General features: G+C 35.2%; 4 protein-coding genes across 6 annotated transcripts; 1 reads left to right on the top strand and 3 right to left on the bottom strand.

Moving 5' to 3' along the window:
• Nucleotides 1-489: 489 nt before the first annotated feature.
• LOC103864465 (filament-like plant protein 7) lies at nt 490-4,346 on the bottom strand. 2 transcript variants are annotated; one of them, XM_009142213.3, is made up of 6 exons: nt 3,962-4,346; nt 3,547-3,665; nt 3,133-3,256; nt 1,344-3,054; nt 1,232-1,280; nt 490-1,153 (listed from the first exon to the last, which is right to left on the bottom strand). In XM_009142213.3, exons 2-6 carry the CDS (start codon nt 3,613-3,615, stop codon nt 662-664), a joined length of 2,445 nt encoding a protein of 814 aa, XP_009140461.1. In that variant the 5' UTR covers nt 3,616-3,665; nt 3,962-4,346; the 3' UTR covers nt 490-661. The 2 variants fall into 2 exon arrangements, with proteins under 2 accessions (XP_009140461.1, XP_033145464.1); XM_033289573.1 differs by lacking the exon at nt 3,962-4,346 and adding an exon at nt 3,786-3,897.
• Nucleotides 4,347-6,659: 2,313 nt separating this feature from the next.
• LOC103864464 (probable receptor-like protein kinase At2g23200) lies at nt 6,660-13,626 on the top strand. 2 transcript variants are annotated; one of them, XM_033289571.1, is made up of 3 exons: nt 6,660-10,336; nt 10,395-12,917; nt 12,999-13,626. In XM_033289571.1, exon 2 carries the CDS (start codon nt 10,418-10,420, stop codon nt 12,890-12,892), a length of 2,475 nt encoding a protein of 824 aa, XP_033145462.1. In that variant the 5' UTR covers nt 6,660-10,336; nt 10,395-10,417; the 3' UTR covers nt 12,893-12,917; nt 12,999-13,626. The 2 variants fall into 2 exon arrangements, with proteins under 2 accessions (XP_033145462.1, XP_033145463.1); XM_033289572.1 differs by having other exon boundaries at nt 10,395-12,914; nt 12,996-13,427.
• Nucleotides 13,627-14,145: 519 nt separating this feature from the next.
• On the bottom strand, nt 14,146-17,094 carry LOC103864463 (polyadenylate-binding protein 4). Its single transcript, XM_009142211.3, has 8 exons — nt 16,836-17,094; nt 15,672-16,447; nt 15,519-15,596; nt 15,345-15,434; nt 15,131-15,259; nt 14,900-15,064; nt 14,634-14,816; nt 14,146-14,559 (listed from the first exon to the last, which is right to left on the bottom strand). Exons 1-8 carry the CDS (start codon nt 17,092-17,094, stop codon nt 14,305-14,307), a joined length of 1,935 nt encoding a protein of 644 aa, XP_009140459.2. The 3' UTR covers nt 14,146-14,304.
• Nucleotides 17,095-22,346: 5,252 nt separating this feature from the next.
• On the bottom strand, nt 22,347-23,626 carry LOC103864462 (ethylene-responsive transcription factor ERF008). Its single transcript, XM_009142210.3, has one exon. The coding sequence runs from the start codon at nt 23,241-23,243 to the stop codon at nt 22,725-22,727; it is 519 nt and encodes a 172-aa protein (XP_009140458.1). The 5' UTR covers nt 23,244-23,626; the 3' UTR covers nt 22,347-22,724.
• Nucleotides 23,627-23,991: the final 365 nt, after the last annotated feature.

Here is a 23,991-nt window from a genome sequence, read left to right as displayed (position 1 = left end):
GTTATAAAGATTTTTTGGAGAATTTACAAGTATAAAGTACTTCACATGCTGAAAGTATGTGTGAATGTAAATAGGTAAATGGAAAGTATGTGTAGATGTAATTTCTTCCTTAGTTTATTCAACAGAAGTCATTTGGGTCTACTTTGTGACTTGGTATGAAGCAAGGTTTGTTGCCTCTTACAATTCCACTGGTGAAGACAGGGGCAGATTCCGACATAAATATTAGTGGGGGCATTATCTGAAGAAAATTAATTACTGGGTGCACTAAAGATAACATTTCCTAAATTTCTAACACTTTATTGTACTTGTTACACTAATTTTTTTTAAATGAAAAAATAATGGGTGCACTAAAGGTAACATTTCCTAATTTCTAACACTTTATTGTATTTGTTACGCTAATTTTTTAAAAATGAAAAAAATAATGGGTGTACATGCAGTTAGTGCTTACTACTTGGCTTCGCCCAAGATGAGCCCGGGTATGATAAACCGTGCCAAAGATAGATACATTGGATCAAAATATTACTTAATTGTATCTTTTTTTACATATGCTGCCAAAAATTCTATGAAAATGACAGTTTAGTTTGCATAATACGAGGAACAAAAAAAGAAACATATGATCAAATGGATTAGATGGATTAGATGACATTATAACAACATCTTCTTAGGTGGCAAATGGATTAGGAAGCTTGATGGTCTTACTTTTCTTTTTCCTCCCCAACAGCTTTCTCCACAGGCTCTTACCTCCGCTGCTCTTTTTCTGAGGAACAACGGCGAAGCAATTTGATTCAGAGCCTTTGCTTTTCTTGTCTGAGAGAAGAATCTGTTCCAATGCTTCAATGGTTTCATTGTAAACAGAACTGCCTCCATTTCCCATTTTATCTACTGCTTGAGGTTTCTCCTCCTCCTCCTTGTAATCTCCATTGTCCTGATCCTCTGCCTTCATCTGATCCAGAAGAGATGATCTTTGAGTGGTCAATCTCTTCTCTGGCTTTGTCTCTTGTGAAGGTAGTGTAGCAGTAAGGTCAGGTGTGAGGTTGTCTGGAAGTAAACCTGTTTCTTTTGAGTTAGTCAATGCTTTGAGCTGCTTTCCAAGATTTAGAATCGTCTCTTGACACTCTGCTAACTTCTCAGAAGCAGCAGTGATCTCCAGTTCCTGAATCATCAAAGACAATCAAACCTCTCTCCTGTCAAAAAATGTAAGAGAATCTGAGATCTTGTGCTGGTTACTTACAGTTCGCATGGTTTGTTTTTCCTCCAGCTTGAGCTCGTTCTTTGAAACACTGAAAGAAGAGGATACATCAGAGCTATGATTTGATCAAAGTCTTCAAACCATTCAGACTTACCTTGCTGTCTTGTCCTTTGCCTCTTCTTCAATCAACTGATCATCTGTCTTCTTAAGCTCATCTGCTTCCGAGATCAGACCAAACAGTCCAATATCAACTTCACTTCCACTCCGTGACTCGTCCCATTCAAACTGCTTCTTGATCTCTTCTCTCATGCTTGAAACATCTTGTAGAGAGAAACAGTGATTCACCATCCATTCCACCACAGAGCTTAACTCTTCTGCAAACTTCTTCATGTCTGCTTTTCTATCCATTAGATCGTAACAGGTCTGAAGAAACCGCTGCAATACACTACTCAGCTCTGTAGTCTTCCATTGCAAGACACGAGCAGTGTAACCCTGTGAGACATGCCTCTCATCTTTTAAGCTCACTCCTTCGATAACTTCAACGATTCTGCGAATCGACTTGCTGATCTCACACTCTGTGCCTGGTGCACCCTCCTCCACAGTGAGAGTCTCGGTCTGTTTTACACCTGACATAGCTTGTCTGATCTCTTCAAGTACTTCATCAGTGTTCCTCTGCGTAATACGCTTATGTTCCATTATCGCTTTCAAGACAGTATGAAGAGATTGAGGTGACTTGCTCGTTGAATCCGACTTGATATCTTCATTAGATTCGTTCTCAACCGGACCAGAAGCTGAAACTGAATCAGAAGAGAAGATAGGAGAGCTTCCAGGTACTGTACTTGCAAGCTTCTCCATTTCAGCAAAGTCATCCATTAGTTTCATCTCTGAAGCTTTAGGTGTTCTAACCAAACTCGTTCCCCTTTGCAAAGCAGAAGCCCAAGAATCAGAACAGCTAACTTTATCATCATTCTCAAACTCTGATAACGATGCAAGAGAGACTTCATGTGAGACATTGCTGCTCCTGCTTGGCTCAATGTTTGTTGTTGCTTTAGAAGATTCCTCGAACTCTAGTAATCTAGAAGCTGTCCGAGAATACATACTTCTAGAGAACTGAAGCTCATTGACTTTCTTGTTCAAAGCATTCCTCAGAGTCTTGTTCTCTTCTTCCATTAAGCATAACTGCTCAGTGAGGTTACTGATCATTGCGCCGTTAGTGCTTCCGTTAACTCTTCCCCTTCCCAACATCTCTACTTCACTCCTCATTTTCGACATAGCGGCCGGTCCTGGCAACCGTTTCCTGACGAGCACACGCAGCCTCTGACACTCTTGTTCTAGCTTTGCAACTTTCTTCACATTCTCCAAGTGAAGTTTATGAGATGCTTCAGCGGTTCTACGGCTGAACTCTCTCTCTTCGTTCCGAAGCTCGAGCTCTTTCTCCACCACCCTGACTTCATATCTCAGCGTAACGTTTTCTTTCTCCTTTGACTCCAAACTACTCACCAAGGCAATGTTATCAGCGCGGATGCGTTCACTCTCTGTGATTAGATCTTCAACAGTTTTGCTCTTTGCTAACAAAGCCTTTGAGAGCTGAGTGTTCTCCCCTTCTGCTTCTGCAAGCTTCTTACTAGTATCTGCCAGTTCCGTCTTTATAACCATTAGTCTCCGTTCGTGTTCCTGTGATGCTTTTGTTAAAGCGTCATGCATCCTTCGCTCCTGCTCGTCCCTAACAAAGCGAAGCTGCTGCATACATTCTTTTAGACCAGCGTCCGTGTGAGCGGACCTCTCGTCGCTCATGTGTTTCTCATTCAAAGCTTCTTCTAGCTTCTTCTTGAGAGATGCTGATTCAGCTTTTGTCTTCTCCCAGCCTGTTAACACAAAATGCAAATGTGAAATAATAAGGTATGTAGATTGATTCAGGACAGCTTAAGATTCAGTGAAGTTACCAATGATTGCTTCTTGTGTCTCAGTTTTATGCTTATTGCTCTCAGCTTCGACAGAGGTAAGCTTATCATTTAGACTTTTGAGGCGATTCTCTAGCTCTATCTTGTCAGCAAGAACCTTCTCAATCTAGTTTTAAGAACAATCAAGCTCATGATCAGAAAATACTGCAAAAAGATCATAGCTGAGACATAATTTAAGTAGATTCTCAAAATCAAAGGTGTTTCAAATTACATTACTTTTGTCAAAGATCACCAAGAAGGACAAACAAACCCTCAAACAGATCACACACTCTGATACTATTTAAGTACTAATCATAGAAACATCTCTCTACAAGATTTACATAAATGAGGAAAGAAGATCCATTTTCCAACCTAACAACAAAAAACATTAATGTGATCATCAAATAATACACTTACCTCTCCATTGCTTTCAACAACTGTTTTCTCCATTGATTTCTTCTTCCAAGGCCATGCTTTATGATCCATCTCTTACCTCCCACAAGCCACAGAACTACTCTTGAATCTTTGACAATATCCTTATAACACATTAAAAAAAAAAGCAAAAAGAAAAGACTTTTAGAAAACTCAAGCAGAAAGACAAAGTCCAGATTGAGAGTGAAGAACAAAATGAAAACCCAAATTAGAATAAAGATTACAGCTCAAGCTAACAATCAATGGCTTCTACATGCATTACATACACTAGAGAAGAAGAAAACAAAACAGTTAATAAAGGTGAAGACTTTAATAGAAACACATGACTGAATCACATAAAGTAAAGATCTTTTTTAGCCACAGTAAGAAGATTTGAAGAAAAAAACAAAACTTTCCTCACCTTAAAGGGAAGTACAACACTGCTCCGATCGTCTCGAGGAAACTAACAACAGAGAAGACAAAAGGAAGAAGCAAGAGAGTGAAGAATATAGAGACAAATGAGAGAGGTTAAGGAAGAAAAGGGACTGTTTGGCAAAGTTTAAGATTACTCCAAAACAACTCTAGAGATGGGGAGAGAGAGACTGTAGAATGAGACAGGATGTGTCGGGTACGATCTGATCGAAGTGGGCCACGTACGCTTAATGAACGTTGGATCCTTCGAGATTAATTTAAATTTTTTAATTTAATGGTAACACAAACATGTTTATCAATTTCATGAACCTTGGAAATCTAACGTTTAAAGATCTTAAGCTCAGATAGTTTATTAATTATTTCTTCTTACTTTTCTTTTTATCCAAAGAGTGATTAGTAGGAAATGCTTTTAATCATCCAGATGGACCTTGGAGTTTTAGGGTCTGACTGGTTCAAACGCAGCGGTTGCGGTTGCGGCTGCGGGCGTTTGCGGATGCGGGTGGTTGCGGTTTCTAGCGGTTTTAAGAGATTTGTACGACTGGTTCTGCGGTTAGAAATTGGTGCGTTTGCGGGATACTTATGACTGGTTAACTACCAAATACAGCAGCGGTTAAATAATAAATTAACAATATTTACATTTTATATAATTATAAAAATATCAAAAATCATAATATTATAATAAATATGTAAATTATATTTTCAAAGTTATAGTTTTAAATTTTTTAAATTATAGAAAATATTTTTATTTTAAAATTTTATAATATTAATTAAAATATAATATATATTTTAGTATTTTTATAATTCCATTTAAAAAATTTTATTTTTATTTTTATTTTTGTATTTATATGGTTTTAAAAAAAAAAAAAAAATTATCCTCCCGCAACCGCCCGCAACCGCAAACGCTAGCTGGAACCAGCTTTTGATTTTAAGAGGTTTGGAGCGGTTTGAAGCGATTTGTAGCGGTTTGTATGATTGTTTCGAAACGCTGTCAACCGCTACCAATCGCAAAAGCTGCGTTTGCGGGTGGTAGCGGGAAAACCAATCAAGCTCTTAATACATTTTTAAACGTTAAGCTTATAGTTTATTAATTCTTTTCTAAACGAAAGAGTGATTAGTAATTAACTAATTTGTAGGAATGCTTTTTGCTTAGTGAATAATTAATTGAGTTAAGTGTGCAGTCTAATCAAATTTTTGATGTGCTTTTGTTTTGTAGTTTACCTTACCATCTCTGTCTTAAAACTTGGAGGTTGGTATCTTTCTAAATGGAAATTAATTATAAACTAACAAATAGCTTGTCCAATAAAATAATGTTCATTTTGTTTTAAATTAACCCATCAATAAAATAGTATCTGTCACATGAATCGTATTACACAATTTAAAACGGTAATACTAATCGCAACTAGATCTTGATCCGTTGAGCAACCGCGTGTAGATATTTTTTTCAATTTATATACATAGATATTTATTTTAGATCATTGGTAGTATACATTTTTAACGTTAATCAAATATATTTAAATATTTATATACCTATTTCAAATAAAATAATTTCATAGTTTATATGTTATAACTAATCAATTATTTAAAATCGTCACATGCATTTATCGCTTCTTATTATATATTTATCTTATTATATTTGCATTTAGTTACTGAAAAAATTAATATATGCATGAAACAACATATCTGAAAATTATTTTGTGTTTAATTTATACTAAATTTTGATCCACCATCCTTCAAAGCTGGATTTTCTTTTAACAATATTTTTTACATTTATTCATTTTAGATAATATATTATTGTATATACAAAATTTTAAGATATGTAAATTTTTTATACATGTATTATATAGTTTGCGAATATTAAACCGTTCTGTCATCATATTATATTTTTAACATAAATATTTATATTTATGAAAATAAATTTATCAATTTAATATAATTTATCATATTTATTTCAATAAAATAGTTTATTTTAACATTATTTATTATTATTATAAAATATATAAAAATAAAATAGAATTTTAATTTTCATTTTATAAACGATACATGAAATATATATATATATATATCAATGTATAATAATAAATCTATTTAAAATTAAACTATATCATTATTAAAGTACTTACCAACATAATTTCTGGTTTTATTTCTAAATTTGAAATTTATATATGGAAGTTAAATTAAATTGAACCTACATAATAGAGAAGAAATATTTTGAGATACTGTTAAGAACAACAAAAAAATATTTTTAAAAGAGAAACTATAATATATTGTACTTACAAACTAATTTTGTAGTAAATATTTTTATTTGAAACAGAAATGACATTTCTTTCTAACAAAATCTTTTAAAGATCTTTATAAAATGTTTTTTTGAAAATTAATCAATTTAAATTTTTATTATCATTAAAATATAATTAAAATATTTATATGATTTTAATTTTCGTTCATCAATCACAAAATAAATTTAATTTGAAATTCTAATTATATTTTATGATAATTGAAATTTAAGTTAATTAATTTCAAAAATAAATTTTATCCTGATTCTGAAAAGATTTTCTTAAAATTTTCTTAAACAATATTTATTTGTATTTTCAATAAAAAAATAAAGATATTAAAATATATGATGATTGAGTTATGTAAAATTTGATAAATTTTCTAGAGGATGGTCCAAACAAAAAAAAATCACATATGAACAAAGTTATGACTTCTCTTTTAATATATAAGATATTATTATTATTATATTATTATTATTATTATTATTATTATTATTATTATCATTATCATCATCATCTTGTGTTCATGTTTTTTATATATATTTAATATTTATTTGAGTACTATTGGACTGCTCACCTAAATCCATAGATTGATAACTTTTGTTTGGAGTTTATTCATCAATTGAACTTTTCAATTATTGTTTGGACACGGTTAGGTCATAGAACCACTAAAGTTAATGTTATACAAAAATATACATGCTAATTAACTCCTTAATGCTTCATTTCAACAAAAAAAGAATCACCATTATGAATAAAAGAAAACACAAAATCTGCCTTCAGTCAAAAAAAAAATCAATTTTAATATGTAGATTATATTCGCTTTATTATTTGGTTTCTGTTTATGTAGCAAACTCTTCTTGTTATGAAACATGCCTGAACTTTAACCAACATTGCTTACCTTTCCTATAAACATACTACTTTTTGCTAATCACTTCATTAACAAGCGTACGCCTTCTTTGTCTAGAAATGACTTCGTAATGGGTCCAATTAAAGATGTAATTAGCCAGCTAAGCTTTAGGTGATCAGTCTTTGTATATGTTTAATAACACTACTCAGAAACTTGCACTCGGTCTCTAAGATACTTACTCATCAGTTGCAAATTAGTGTCACTTCAATCTAAGTTAGTTTTTAATCAAATCTTCTTACCAAATTATCTTGTAAGTTTCTTTTAAAGGTAGATAGAGATCCATATCCATGGATTATTTGGTATTTTTAGAAAACCTGAAATGATAAACTGTTAAAAAAAAGTCACAAGGGATCCGATGGAGCTAATTAGACATGCTAAAAGTGAATGTCATGCTTGGTTTGACGCAAACTTAAAGATCCCAAATTATGCACATCTACCACACCAAACTTAAAGTGAATATACAAGCCTTACGCTTGCAGAGTATTTGTTTGGTAGATGGGTCATATACTTTGGAGTCATAACATAGTGGATATGGTTGGGTATGCCTAAATGAATTTGGAAATCAATAATTCCCTAGGGTTGAAAAACAAAGAGAGACGAGTGTTTCCTCTGCATTTAGAATTAGATGCTCTTATTTGGTCCATGAAAATATGCTTCAACACACAACATGTCAACACTTTGGGATGGACTGCAAGGATGTCGTTGTAATGATCAAGATCCGACATCATGGCCAAGTTTTTCTAGAAACTAGCAGAGCTAGCATCTATTAAACGATGATTCCACGACTTCAAGATCACGCATGTTCCAAGGATGCTGAACCGGATAGCAGACACTTTAGTCAAGTCTGTCCGAGTTTTTCATATGAGTTTAGTTTTTGTTGGTTGTTCTATTCCGATTTGGATTCTCAGACCACTTCTATCTTGACTAATAGAATATCCTTTTGGATGTAAAAAAAGTTTTGTTTAATAGAATATACTCTTATCATATTAGCTTACAATGGTCATAGGTAATGGTCTTTTATAAAACAAAAATAATACGCATGCCTGGCCCTGGACAACTCTTAAAAACAAGGGCAGTAAGCACAAAAAAGGAGCTTTCAAACTGAACTACTGATACTATTTAGTAATGGCTGAAAAATGTATATGCTATCAAAGACCGGACGCAGATGCTTCTACCGCAACTGATAGTGCATACAAGAATTGGCTTATTGCCATATTAAATATTTTTCATTTGCATGTTCTTGCCTGTTTGCTGTTATTTTACAAGTCAATGGACAAACGACATGGTGATTAGATACGCTGAAGCTGGACAGAGTGTGAAAGTTGGATGATGATGATGAAGTGGTAAGCATCTTTGCAATAACCCGTTCTGTTTTATAGCATAAACTCTTCAAGATAAATTATTCATCTCCCTCTTATCCTATTAGTTTAATTACAATGGTCATAGATAATGGTCTATTGTAAAACGTAGATAGTATGTACAAGAAGTGTCTTATCGCCATTAAATATTTTTCATTTGCGTGTCTTGACATGTATGTTGTTATATTCAAAGTCAATGGAGAAACGGACATGGTGACTACGTTGAAGCAGAACAAAGTGTGAAAGTTGGATGATGGTGATGAAGTGGTAAGCATCTTTGCACTAGACCCGTTTATCTAGTTAAAATGACAATCCTTAAGATACTTGAGTAGTGTGCTTGATGAATATGTATAATTATGGTTGCTTATGTATTGTCTATGTGCCCAGATATTCCTGGAGAAAACAGCTGATCAAAGTATGTATTCCTTGATATTTATAGCTGATCACTAGACTTCATATCAGCACACAATATTTTTTTAGTACGTAAAAATAAGGGGTTATTTGTGAAATAACCAAAAAATAATGGAAAATTAGATTCTTAGTAAGAAAGTAAAGAGAGATAGGAAGAAAAATAAAGAAAGAGAGAGTGATTTTGGTTAGTTAGTGAATTTGTGTTTTTTTCTTGTACATTGGGCATAATTTCCCTTAAAATAAAACATAATAGCTAAGACACATTAGATACTATCTTATCCATTGCATATAATGGATTTAGATAATGTCATCATTTCATGTATCTGTTTATTTATTCACACCACCAATCTGTTTATATGCTTTGTGAAGTTAATGTCATATGTCAATCATTTCAAATCCTCATCAACTAAATGGGATTATCAGATTGTAGGTTGCCGGATGAAGTTAACGACCCAAGTAAAGAACACACCGAGAAGTTAATCGGCGAGGGTTTTATGTTTACTCGTGAGATTACTTTTTGGTAAGATGCTGCTACCTTGGAAATTATGGGTACATCAACTTTAAGCTTGAACTTTGATGCAACATTCTAAAGGAGATAATATTTTAATGCTTGCACCGTGACTAGATTTCAAGAATATTTTATTCGACATATGCTAAAGATTAATTATGGCCATATTTTACATTGTTTTTTTTTTTTGAACAAACTCATATTTTACATTGTAATATGCATATTTGTAATGCAGGTGATTATTTGACCCCCCCAAAAAAAGTAATGGTGGTGATTTTATTCGACAAATATCAATGGTGGTGATTTCTCCCGATTTATAAGGAATTTGTATCCGACGTGTTTGAACTATCTTTTCATTTTGATGTCATTTCCTTTCACTGGATCTCAAGGGAGGAAAACACTGACAAAACAGTGTCTTGTAGAGGGTGAACTCTTTATGGCTGGAAGCTAACACCACCTAATGCATTAATATAAGCTGTGTTTCAAAAGAAAGTAAACTAAGCAGTGGTAGTTCGGTATAAAAGCTGATTGGAGGTAAAACATAAATGTAAATATGTTTAGTTGGCTGAGGATAGTAAGTACTGTGTTTTAGGCTTCGTTTGAAAAAATGAAGCTGGACTATTGTACTTTTTTTTTGTGACATGGCTGGACTATTGTACTTTGACTCATATATATATAGTTATGCTGAAAATAGGAATATATTAAATTTGTTAAAAACTAAAAACCATTTATTAAGATATTTTATTAGCTCAATTGTCTGAAGTCCTTTTCCACTTGCAGTGTAAACATTCTCGGCCACAAAAGAAGACGAGCAATTCCTAAGTATCTATTGTCCAACCAATGACTTAAAAAGATCTCAACGTTTTCCGCAATCCTCTTCACATAAACACCATATGAGTCTTCATCCACCGACCTTGTTGCATACTTGTCTTTTACTATTTACTCTCTCTCCCTCCCCCCTCTCTCTCTCTCTCTCTCTCTCTCCATCAAAGCTATGGTGACTCTCTGTTTTCAACACTCTGTTTCTCTCTTTGTGACAATGGTGGTGGTTATTGTTCTTCTTCTTCTCCTTCCTCATATAACACTTTCTGCTACTTCAACACATTCTCGTCCTTCCGACAAGCTTTACGTCAACTGTGGGTCGGATTCTAACGTCACTTATGCTGATCAGACTTTCGTTGGAGATATGATCCTCTCCAGTGGTAACTCCATATCCTTCACCAGAGAAGGAACTGAAGTCATCAACCAATCTGGATCGTCCACTGCGCCGGAAATCTATCGGACGGCTAGGATCTTCAGACGCCCTTCTCATTACAAGTTCCAGCTCGGTTCTCTTGGTCTACACTTCCTGCGTCTCCACTTCTCCGCCGACTCTTCTCGAACAGAGCTTTCAACCGCTCGTTTCACAGTCTCTGCCACTTCCGGTTCTAACCGTCCCTTGAGAAGTTTCTCGCTTCAGAACTTCAACGAGACCCCACGAGTTGAAGAGTTTCTCCTCATGATTAACTCGCCAAAACTCGAAATCCGCTTCGTGCCGGACCGCTCCTCTGTTGCTCTCGTCAGCGCCATTGAAGTGTTCTCCGCTCCTAATGACCTCACAGAGTCGGCCAAGAATCTGCGTACCATTTACAGATTAAACGTAGGAGGCAAGAAAACCAGACCAGAAGACGACACGTTGGGACGAACTTGGTCCCCAGACGATGCATTTCTCTACCGAAAAGATTCAGCCAGAAACATTTCATCGACGCAAAAGCCTAACCACCAGTCCGGGTCGGAACTCATTGCTCCTGACTTCGTCTACCGGACGGCTAAAACGATAGTTTCTTCTGAAATGATATCTATGATAAACGTTACATGGTCTTTTAAGGTCAAAATCAACTATAGACACTTCATCAGGGCTCACTTCTTTGATATCAAGAACAACGAATCACAACCCTCCGATTTTTATCTCTATGTAAATGGGCATTGGCGTCTATATGTCAACCCTTTTGATCACCATGGGTCAGTGACTCCGTTCTATATCGATGTTGTTAATGTCTCTGATGGCTCTGGACTTTTGAATATTAGTCTAGGCAATACGGAACCATATAAGGATGCTGGTTTTTTGAACGGTCTGGAAGTGATGGAGTTTTTGGAAAGTTCTTCAAATGGAAGTAGTTATCGGGTTTACATTATCGCTGGCTGTGCCGCTCTTGCATTGGTTTTAGTATTGGGTTTGTTGTTTATACTTTTCTTGAAGCTGAGGCGATCCAAGAAGATGCAGCCAGAAGTTGAGGTCACTGTGTGGTCTCCTTTGCCGTTGTACAGAGGAGGTGGGAGTTCCGAGAATGGACCTTTTTATTCGGGCAACAATTCACCTTTAGTCAACCTAAGCTTAGGCTTGAAGATTCCCTTCAAAGACATTTTGATAGCTACAAACAATTTCGACGAGCAGCTGTTGATCGGGAAAGGCGGTTTCGGAGATGTTTACAAAGCCATTCTTCCAGATGAAAGCAAAGTGGCTATCAAGAGAGGCAAGCCCGGTTCCGGACAAGGCATACTCGAGTTTCAAACAGAGATTCAAGTCTTGTCAAGAATCTGGCACAGGCATCTTGTTTCTCTAACGGGCTACTGCGATGAAAACTCGGAGATGATCCTTGTCTACGAGTTTATCGAAAAAGGTACGCTTCAGGAGCATCTATACGGCTCGGATTTGCCTTCCTTGTCGTGGAAACAGAGGCTGGAGATTTGCATCGGAGCAGCCAGAGGACTGCATTATCTCCACAGCGGCTCGGAAGAAGCAATCATTCACAGAGATGTTAAATCCACAAACATATTACTAGACGAGAACACTGTTGCCAAAGTTGCTGACTTCGGCATATCAAAACTCGTGGTTCGTAATCAAGAATCGATCAGTATCAGTACCAACATCAAAGGAACGTACGGTTACCTTGATCCTGAGTACATGTACACGCGCATCTTGACGGAGAAATCAGATGTGTACTCGTTTGGAGTTGTTCTCCTCGAGGTTTTGTGCGCGAGACCGGCTCTCAGTAGGCACCTTCCTTCTGAGGAACAGAACCTAGCGGACTGGGCGATGTCATGCAAATCGAGGAAGATAGTTGATAAGATTGTAGACCAAAGATTGGTAGGTCAAATTGAGCCGAACGTTTTGAGGAAATTCATGGAAGTCGCGGAGAAATGTCTTAAGGATAGTGGAGACGAGAGGCCGAGCATGGCGGATGTGAGCTGGGAACTGGAATACATTTTGCGGCTTCAGATGATGACGATTCTTGGAGATAGTGCTGCGTCTATCTCCAGCTGTGGAGGGGATGGCTCCTTGGTGATTCCAAGGCTAATGGTGAGTGATTCGTTTAGCTGCAACTCGATTGTACAGGAGGATCAAGTGAAGAAATATGGAAGTACAAATTCATCTCGTTCTCAAACTCGAGTTTTGTCCCAAGTTAGAGAGGAACCGTTACGAAATTAACGAAGTGGATGGTGCACTTTTTTGGAGTCATGTAACGTTACCGTTGAGTGAACATTATTCCGAAGAAAAGTAGAAGTGTTGTACTACAAGCTGATTTTCTGAATGGTCTAGAGGTAATAAGAGTTTGTAAAAAGAGTCATCATTTCAAAGATGTAAGAAATAGGAAAAAAAAAAAGAGTCTCAAATCAAACTACGGCTATTCATTTCGTACTTCAAATGCAGTTAGGAGCTGTTATTTATTTATTTTTGTCAGATTAAAAGTGTGTCTAGATGAAAATAAATTTATTATATGTGTTTGAAACAAAAATCTTCATGTGTCCAAAACTGAAAATATCTAAACGTATATTTATTTATAATCATAACTTTAAATTATTCTATTTTTATTAAAAAATTATTTTGTAAAAAAATAGCGATTTTCATGCAAAACAATATAATTGCATTTTTCTAGACTTTGTACTAAAACCATAAGACTGCAAATAAAATCATAAAATAAAATTTCCACTAAAACTAAAAAATTATATTTTTTGTCAAGACTGAAAAAAACTATATTTTTTAACAGACCTGTAAAATCCGCAAATTTATATTTAGGGTCTGATTGGTGACCATCCAGAAAACAAGATGAACGAATAAAAAAGGAATGTACGGGAATAAAATAGCAGAAATGAATAAGAATGGTTGTTCCTTATCAAATTTAACAAGGAATAATTTTGTTCTTTGATTCTCTACACAAAAAAAGGAATGAAAGGAAACGAGAGGGAACTATTATTTCTTGTGAATGGTAATTTTTTGTAGGAACGTTAGAGAATGCATTATTCCTCGCGGTCACCAGTCATACCTTTAGAATGGGAGATCAAAAAGAATAAGTTAAAAGACCATTGTACAGTCTCCTTTAACAGAATGAGGGTTCCAACACTAACCACTGGCCATTAGGCAACTTAAACTTAGACATTTTGAGAGCAGCAAACAATTCTAAAAGATTTCCTTCATAGACATTTTGAGAGCAGCAAACAATTCTAAAAGCAATGGTTGATCGGAGGCGGCTTTGGATATGTTTAAGCAAATTGACTATCAAGAGAGGCAAGACTCGTTGAGGACAAGCGATTTTGGAGTTCCAGACAGATTCAAGTCTTGCAAAGAATCTAGCACATGCATATTAAACAGAGATTGGCAATTTGCATTGGAGCAGCAAGAGGATTACTTTATAGAGATGATGTTGCTTTGTAGTGTAATGGATTTGTTGGCAAACATTTTCCCAAAGATAATTGAAAAGTGAATTGCAACGGTAAAAGATTATCCAACCAAAAAAAGCATCATTTCAAGTCAAAAGAGAAAACAATCATTCCGCAAAAATTTTGTCAATCAGAGAGAAAGAGAGAGAGAGAGAGTTCAAGCAGTACTCCAACAAAAGCTTCTCACAAGTGATCATTAATAGAAAGTGCAGCCATCATGCCACTCGGGCTTCCACTCTTGCCTTCACTCCCCTGCGTTGGCTGATTCACGTTTCTCAACACATCCAGTGCCTCTGAAACTTTAGCATTCAGAGCCTCTGGTGACTCTATCAGATGCAACACTTCTGTCTGGTCCATCTCCAGAAGCATACCCGTCACTTTGGCAGCGTTCTCGTGCTCTATCTTGTTCACTAATGGGTACAGAGTCTCACCCAGAATCTACATAACATACAATGTAAGTGGCCTTACTCGATTTGGAAAGACTAAATATATTGAGAGAAAGAGAGACTTACTGTTCTTTGCTGAGCAGGTGAGGCTTGAGAAAGAGAAGAAGCCAATGCACCAGCAGACATAGGCTGACCAAGAGGCATTCCATTAATGTCATAAGGAAATGGAACCATTCCTCCTGGCATTGGACCGTCTGGCATGTTTCTGCCACGAGGGTAACGGTATCCACGTCCTCCTCCTGCCATCATCTACAAGAGAGAAGCAAAGCAAAAGCTTATAGAATCATCTTGTGCCATGTATTTTTTATATAACTAACCACAAACTGACTAACCTGTGGCTGCATAAAGGGCATGGGTTGCTGAGGCTGATGGCGCATGGGTCCATCACCTGACCGTCTTCCACCTGGTCGTGGCCCTTGCTGACCTGGCTGCATCATCGGGCCGAAATAGCCTGGCCTCATGCCAGGAACCATCTGAGGCTGATATCCGAATCCAGCCTATCACAGATTTGAAGTAAATCAGCCAATGAACCACATCTGAGCTTAGAAAACAAAGTGATTTACCTGGTGAGGGATCATTTGTGGAGGTCCTTGACCGTAAAAAAACTGCTGTCCTGGAGCACCACCTGGGAACATTGGCATACGAGGACCCATACCGGGGATAAAGGCAGGTCTCATCTGAGAAAACTGTGCCTGAAACAACACCATTAAAAGAGACTCATGATTGATGCATCAAACCAAAGTAACTGAGGATGATAGCTTGTTGTGAAGTTATTACCTGCAGCTTAGCCCTTCTTTCTTCCTTCCTTTGTGCAAGAGCAACATACAACGGTTTGCCACTAACCATTTTACCATTCATTTCATTCAGCTGCCAAAAAAACCCCAAAAAGCATATACATGAAGAGAAAAAAACAGTTTAGTAATGTCCAAACACAAGGTAAAGTTATCTTACGACTCTTGAAGCTTCACTGGCAGCTGAGAAGGCAACAAACCCTGATCCTTTGCTAGCACCACTAGGGTCTCGCATAACCTGTTAGAGATACAAGAACTTGAATCTCCGAACCTCTCATGGTTAGACTGTACACGCAAAGCAAACAAGACTGACCTTGCAAGAAGTAATAGTACCAAACTCAGCAAACAGCTCACGCAACTTCTCATCAGTAACAGTATCATCAAGATTCTTAACATACAGATTCAACCCATCGAAACTGTTCCCCGTCTCCCTCGCGCCTTGCTCATACCTCCTGCTCAACTCAAGCTCCCTCTCAGACTTCTTCTGAGCTTTCCCTACATACCACTCCTTATCATCGAACTTCTTCCCGTTAAGCCCCTCAACAGCACGAGCCGCGTCTTCAGCATTCTCAAAGTTAACAAACCCGAAACACCTCGACCTCCCATCTCCGTCCCTCATAACCACAGCGCTTGAGATGCCACCGTACTGACCAAAAGTACTCTTCAGCTCATCGTCAGTAGTAGTCTCCGAGAGATTCTTCACGTAGACGTTGGTGAACTTCATCTTATCAGCAGCAGACTCTCTCTCCTCCTTCTTGAGAAAGGGTCCAACGAAGATCTGCTTATCGTTCAGAATCTTCCCGTTCAGCTTCTCAATAGCGCTCTTAGCTGAGTCCTCACTCTCAAACTGCACAAAGCCGTAGCCTTTGGACTGACCCATGTGATCAGTAGCGACCTTACACGACACAATACTCCCACACGGTGAAAACGTCTCGTGAAGCGTCTTGTTGTCAACAGACTTGTCAAGATTCTTGATGAATAGGTTCCCAATCCCACTTCTACGAGCAGCAGAGTCACGAGAAGAGTAAGTAACCCTAATCATCTTCCCGTTGAGACTAGTATAGTTTAGCTTCTTCAGTGCCTTCTCCGCTGTCATTACAAGACACAACAACAAGAAACTCAGACACACAACAAGTCATTCCGCAATACCCATGACTTAGATTGTCCAAAAAACATCGCAAAATCAGATTTTTAGCAAAATGCGGAATCTTATATATCAAAAAGGTGGAAACTTTAAGACACACAACAAGTGATTCCGCAATACCCATGACTTAGATTGTCCAAAAAACATCGCAAAATCAGATTTTTAGCAAAATGCGGAATCTTATATATGAAAAAGGTTGAAACTTTAAGACGAATAACAAGTGATTCCGCAATACCCATCACTCAGATTGTCCTAAAGTATCGAAAAATCAGATCTTTTTAGCATAATGTAATGTTATAAATCGAAAAAGGGGGAAACTTTAGGGCACAAAACCATCATCGATGTTGCTGTAGTTGACGTAGCCGTATCCAAGAGAAGTGTTGGTGGCGGTGTCGCGGCAAACGCGAACGGACACGACTTGGCAGACCTCGGTGAAATAGTCGTAGAGCTGAGAATCGGTCACGTTAAAATCCAGATCTCCGACGTAGAGGGAACACATGGCGCCGAGATTCACTCCGTCAGAAGCCACCGTGCCATCTGTAACCGGAGGAGGAGAGGATGACGAAGGGGCCTGAGCTTGAACCTGAGCCATTTTGTGGGTTTTTTTTGTTTTTTTTTTGAAGGGATAAAGAGAGATAAATTAGGAGGAAGAGGAAGACGGAGAGATTGTGGGCAGCACGGCGAGAGCGCAGCGGAGAGTGATGGAGAAAAGTTGAGTTTATATATACTCCTTGTCTCTTTCTCACGACGATGTGAAACGATGATGCCTTTGTTCGAAAACCCTAGACAAGGTTATTAAAATTAAAACAATTATTTTATTTTTCAACGGTTAAGATACCTTCCAAGAAGAATCCGCTTTATTTTCAGCCGTCCGATTCTTTCTTTTACTGGATGAAGATAAAATTTAAAAGAATTAATCTTCTTTTTCTCAGCCGTCCGATTCGTTTTAGGAAGTGGCGATGGCCCCCGCTATATCTCACGTGATCATCTCGTGACTGTCTCTCTTCAGGGAGAAATAAATATTACAGTACATGCTTGCTCGGCTGTTGCCGATTTCTGACGAATGATTCTCCGGTATGGTCCTCGCAAGAGCTGGCTTTGTCTACTCAAGATTTAATTCCGGTCTAGCTTTAACCATTGGGGAATTTTTTGGATTATGCGGTTTTTTTGTTGACAGCGAAAAGAACAATACTAGTTCCAACTAGACACCTCTTAAGAAATCTAAATTGGTGCTGCCACACCAACATAATACACAGCAGTATGGGAATTTCATACACCTCGTACAAATATTTCCACCGTAATATTTTGTTTTTGAAATATGTTGGATTGAGAGCTAAGAGAAAAGCATCCTACAACTGTTAAGAGGGTCATTATACACTATAGCCCAAAATCGAAAGTATAGGTGCTCTGGAGTATAGAATGGATATCGCTTTGTATGCACTTCTATGTTCAGGTTATTTGTTCCTGCTTTTGGTTTTTGAAACAGTTGTATGACTGACATTGACTCATGTGACTTCTTGTTTGGAAGTTCAAGATCAATTGGAGGGATGTTTTTTTTTTTGTTTACTTGGTTGAGCTTGTTTCAGATTACTAACTTGTTTGATATGGATTCAATTTGTGCTTTAAAAGGCCGACACCTAGGCTTGAAGCGATGTCAGGTTGAGGATCCATCGCCTAGCATAGATGAGGTAGCCCCAGTTCACAAAGGCGGTCGCTCAATGATGCCTCAGGCCTCACATGGCTTTATAGCTAAGTTTATTGATGATCAAACCAAATAAGATATTAATATTTAATCATTTTATCATTTTATGTTAACTACATATTAATATTTCCTACGTTTCAAAAATATCTATGTTTTTAGAAAAAAATTTGTTTCAAAAAAATACATTTTTTATTTTCAATGCATAAATTAATTGTAAACTTTAAAAAACATAATTGTGTACTAAAATTATACTCCCTCCGTTCGGTTTTACTTGACGTTATAGTGCATTTTCTTTATATCAATATATTTGACATTCACATAGTTCTATGCAAAGAATGATAAAATATGACTTTTTCTATCCTTGTAGTTAACGATCTCCAGCGATGACGATATAAAGTCAAATTAATATTAAACAAAAATGAAGAGGTTAAAATAGATATTACATCAAGTTTCTTAATTTATGTGCCAAACTGTAAAACGTCAAGTAATTCCAAACGGACGGAATATTGGTTAAAAATTGTGCAGAATAATTAATTACAAAAGTTAATGCATTGGTAATTAAAATCTAATATGTTTATTTAATAAGTATGAAAATCCTAAAACATGTTTCTGAAACAGATGGGGTGTAGCTAAAAAAACTATTGACATAAAGCCTTGTCCCTTGCGTCTTGCCTCTTTGTACTCAAATGTTCTTCTATTCTCAATTTTGTTTTGGTGGAAGCTGATGTGTATAATGATGAGATGAATTTTAGACAGTTAGACTTTGCTTTAATGTTTAAACTATGTGGTTTTTCCGTGCCTATATGCGGATATAAATATTTATAAAATAAAAATATTATAAAATTATTAATATTCTAATTTTTTAATCATTTTAATTTATATGTACGATTTATTTTAAATAATATTATACTATTTTAATTAGATATGTAATCTGAATCTATAATGTCCCATCGATTTTGCCATTACTTTAATATATTGAATTGTATTTAATTTTTCAAGTTTAACCATACTTTTTTGTGCAAACAGAATAAAATTTTGACTAATTTTGTTTTTTTCCTTTAGAATTTTGATTTTGGGCATAAAAATTTAGATTTTTTATGTAACTCATTTTATCGGTTATATTTAGTTACACATATATCATAAAATGAAAGCACAATTACTTTTAATTCTGCTTAAACTAAATTTGATTAGTTTTATTTATTTCATTTGTTCAGTTCTTCATCTATGTATAGATACTTTCGTAAATTCTTTTATATAATTTAAGATTTGTAGATTTGTAAAAATAGTGGAAAAAACTGAGATTGCGATAAGTATGAAGTTTTATAAAAGAATATTACCATATAATTTTGAAAATTCATTAACATATATCAATATTTACAAAATAATTATTATTTTATTTGTAAATTCTATGTAACTTAATACTTTAGATGTATAAAATATAAATATTAAAAATATTCTAAATAATCTTAACCATAAATATTTGCATTTGTTTTTATATATTCTTAGTATAGGTGTATTATGTTCTATAAATATATTAAATTTTAAAAAATAAAACTAAAATAATAATATTAAGCCTTAAAGAATTTTTAGTGGTAAATTAGGTTTGATTAAAGTTTGTAGATTTTTTATATATGTGATTTGATAAAAAAAAATTTAAATAAAAGTTAAAAATTTAACCAAATATGCAAAAGTTAATAAACATCTCAACACTAGCAATTATAAAATATTTTTAGTTCATCAATGATATTTTAGTGCACTTTATTTAATTTACCTTTCAATAATCTGAGAAAATAGACTGATATAAATTTTTTTTGTTGATATTATGTTTTAAAGAAAGGGTTATTTTTTTTAACATCGAAAATATTTTTTGTGAACTCCTTTTATAAAATAAAAAGTATATTTTCTTTCCGTATTTGTAAATATAAGTTTCGTTTTATTATATGAATTCATTTTTATTATATATGTTATGTGGAAAAATACTAAAAAGGAAAATAAAATTTAAAAAACAATTGGCATGAATTATTAAATAGTTTTTGCCTAAAAACCCTTCATCAAGTTAAGCCGGCCCGGGTCTTGTGAAAGAGAGTATCTGCGATCTCACACTCTCCTGTCAAGTAAACCTTGTTAACGCTGATAAATCATGTTCATTAAAAGCTACTCAATAACAACAATGTCAAAGTAATGCATTTTGTGAGGCCATGTAAGCTTTTAGAAGCTTCCAATAACTTAGGAGAGGCGTTGAGCGTTTGCTTTACTAAAGATCGTGTAAGTGCACTTCTCTCTGTCTCTTTGCAGAATCGGAATCAGCTACTATTTAGTTGATGGGTTAGGTTATCAGATGCTTTGATTCTCATCTAACCAATACTTTTGATTAATACAAAAATAAAAAAACTTTCCTCTTTCTTTGGTTTGTTTATCCACCGACGTATGTACTCTCTTTTACGGTACTTCTTGATTTGGTGCGAGTGTAACCAAACTATATTTACGCCCCTTATAGCTGCTGAACTTTGTCCGTACGATATTAGTTAAGCTAATTTTGAGCTACCATTTGCATTAATCTTTTTTATTGTTTTCTAACAGCGAATATAAAAAACAGTATTATTAAATAACATAAATATTTTAGATGAATACATTTCTAGAAAATAATATTCTAGAAAATAATTATTAAAACAGTTTTTTTAATAAATCAATGAAGTTTTGTCTTTTCTAATTTATATTCAAGACATCAAAATAAATAACCTAAAAATCTATGAAAAAGGGAAAAATGATGAATGTTACTTATAAATGTTTAAGAAAGGTAAAACAAATTTTTAAAATTGTAAAAGTTTTGGACCTTACACTCATAATCTTTACTAGATCCGGAATCAGTTTTTAGAAATTTTAATTTAAAAATAACATTTCATAACAAAGAAATTATGAATTCAAAACTTCTTGCACTGCAATTACACCACCAAACATTTTGATAACAAAATGGTATTTCATTCATCGCTATTAATGTTTCCTTTTTTCAACTTCATTTGGTTAATAAGAGGTAAATGAACGAGAAAGAAAGTAATCGCAACGTCATAGACTCATCATGAGGCATATGAAACTACATATTTCAATTTTGGATTCAAGAAACCAAAAAAAAAACACTGAAATTTCACTTTTAGTTATTACTTCCCTAATTCTATTCTTCTTCGTTTTTCTTTCTTTTGAACTTGTGGGATCACACAGAACATGTCTGGAAAAAAGTGTCTTGTGTTTGTGGTCACAAGACTTGTGTCAAATCTTTAGTTTCACACAACACCCGTTGTATAAACCGTTCCTCACTTTGCACGTTTTAGATTTTGCCAAATGGTTACGAAAAAGAAACAAATATCAACAGAAGAATCTTGCCGACTACCTCTGCCCCCAATAAAATAATAATAAAACAGAGTATGCAAATAAACTGAGAAGCTGTAATTTGCTCTTGACATTATCCTCAAAACACATCAAATCACTTTTAGTGGTTACGATAATTTGCGAGCTTTAGTTGTTAGGACAGTGACAGAGTTGCACCAACCTCCACAATTGTATTCTTTCAAATCTTACTTTCTTTCCAACACATAGATTTCGCATCCCCAACCGCAGATCAAATATTATTCTCCCCTATTGAGATATTTTTGAATCATTTGCTTTATGATGGGGTAACAGAAAAACTGACTCAATAATACTGAAAACCATTACATGATTTATGTTGATTTTTTAAAAATATACACTGTATTGGTATGTAAATATTTTCAACGAAGAAAACAGATTTAAACCACACAAAAAATAACTAATTTGCTATGGTTTATGTGCACTAGCACCTCTACAATACAAAATGCAATTTCTTTAACTTGTTACAAGAAAAGGTTGCTAGGGTATAATTTAAACACCCGGAATGGATGTTCACATCACATCGAAAGAGAAGAGTTCGTAAATAAAACTGAACAGATTTACAGCAAGCACTATGAGCAAGATTATCTGTCATGTTGATTAAAACACAAAAATATATGAATAATTGATAGAAGATCCAACAGATTAGTTGTTTTAGTATTTAAACTTTTTTTAATTGTCTTAGCGATTCATTTATAGAGTAGTTTAAATATATGTACCGATTCTCTTGCAAAAGAAGCACGAACACGTAAATACAGTACTTATTCTCTTATCTAAATCATGACACACAAAATCAGAACACCTCTGAAAGTAAATCAACCAACCAAAAAACAACCATGTATACAACCTATGGATGGAGTAGCCCTCCGATTGAATACGTGTTCCGTTAATACAAAGACCATACAACCCATTGAATCATCATAGCTAGTTCACTTACAATCTATTTGTAAAATTGTAAGTGGCAAATTTGAGAGGACACATTTTAAACCTTCCATCGAGTGGTGAAACAAAATAAAATGGATTGCGCATCTTAGCGACCACGGTGCATCATGGATGCGCATCGTAGAGACAAACATTCTTATTCTACAACTACATTTTTTTATTATTATTATATTTTCCTTCTATCTCCTCTTCACCCATTGGTCGTCATCTTCCGAATTTTCCGGGTCGGGCAACTTATTCAAATCGACCCGTTCCAACGACCCGTTACCGCTCTTAACTCCATTACAGTTATCCTTATCCTCGTAACCACCGAGACTCTCGCCGGGTTTCACCACCACCGTCGCTCCGAGCGCGTCCACCTGAGCACCAACCTCCGCCGCTTTTCTCCTTATATACGCCGCCGACATATCTCCACCACCGCCTGAACCAGTAAGTCCAGCCAAAAGCTCCGGGAAATTGAGCCTCGCCGAAGGACCACGGAGGTAGAAAACAGCAGTGTCGTAAGCTCTCGCCGCCGCTTCGGGAGTAGAGTAAGAACCGAGCCAGATCCTGGAACGCTTGTTGGGTTCTCTAATCTCAGCCACCCACTTCCCCCATTTCCTCATCCGTATCCCTTTGTACGGTTTCAGATCTCTTTTCCTCGTCCCTATCCCCATCGTCGCCGCCGTCACCGCCGTTACTTTCGCTCCCGTCTCCATAAAAAAAACTCCTCGAGAAAAATCACAGAATCATCGGCGTTTTTCTTATTCGATCTGAGTTTCTCGAGAGAAAAGATATTTTGTGAGCGGCGAAAGGGTTACATGCGAAGGGAAGAGAGTTTAAAGACGTGAGGAGAAGAAAGAAGAGAAGGTTTGGGAATTCACCGACACTTGAAAAATTAAAACACACTTTCTGATTTTTAAGCTTCTTTATATTACAAGACAGAGAAGACAACCAATCTCCTCTTCCCATTCCTCTATTTATATACCACTTGTGAGTATGTATTTTCCACTGTTGCTGATCATTTATGTTTTTTTTTATCTTATTTTTTTGTTTTATATAGATTTTTGTTTTATTGGTTCTTTTAAAGTAGTATATATATTTATTTATTTATTTATTACTCCACCCGTTTCACAAAGATATATTTTTTGTTATATTCACACATATTAAAAAACACATTAAACTACCATAATGAATGTATCATTTTTTGTAGTTTTCAATTTTCAATAACTTTTAACCAATAGTAATTAATAAAGTCAATTAATTTTCTCGAAGTTTATAATTTTTTCATAGAAAACACAAAAAATACATTTTTGTGATACAAGTTTTTTTTTCTAAAAAAATTATCTTAATGGAACGGAGGGAGTATGTTATATAGATTTTTGTTTTTTTGTTGAACTACATATATATTTTTGTTTTATTGGTTCTTTTAAGTAGTATTTGTTTTATTGGTTCTTTTAAGTAATA

The sequence above is a fragment of the Brassica rapa genome, chromosome A04 (assembly GCF_000309985.2).
Source record: "Brassica rapa cultivar Chiifu-401-42 chromosome A04, CAAS_Brap_v3.01, whole genome shotgun sequence".
NCBI classification, from domain to species: domain Eukaryota; kingdom Viridiplantae; phylum Streptophyta; class Magnoliopsida; order Brassicales; family Brassicaceae; genus Brassica; species Brassica rapa.
The sequence above is the reverse complement of the archived record's forward strand: the minus strand, read 5'-3'. Positions and strand labels throughout refer to the sequence as shown.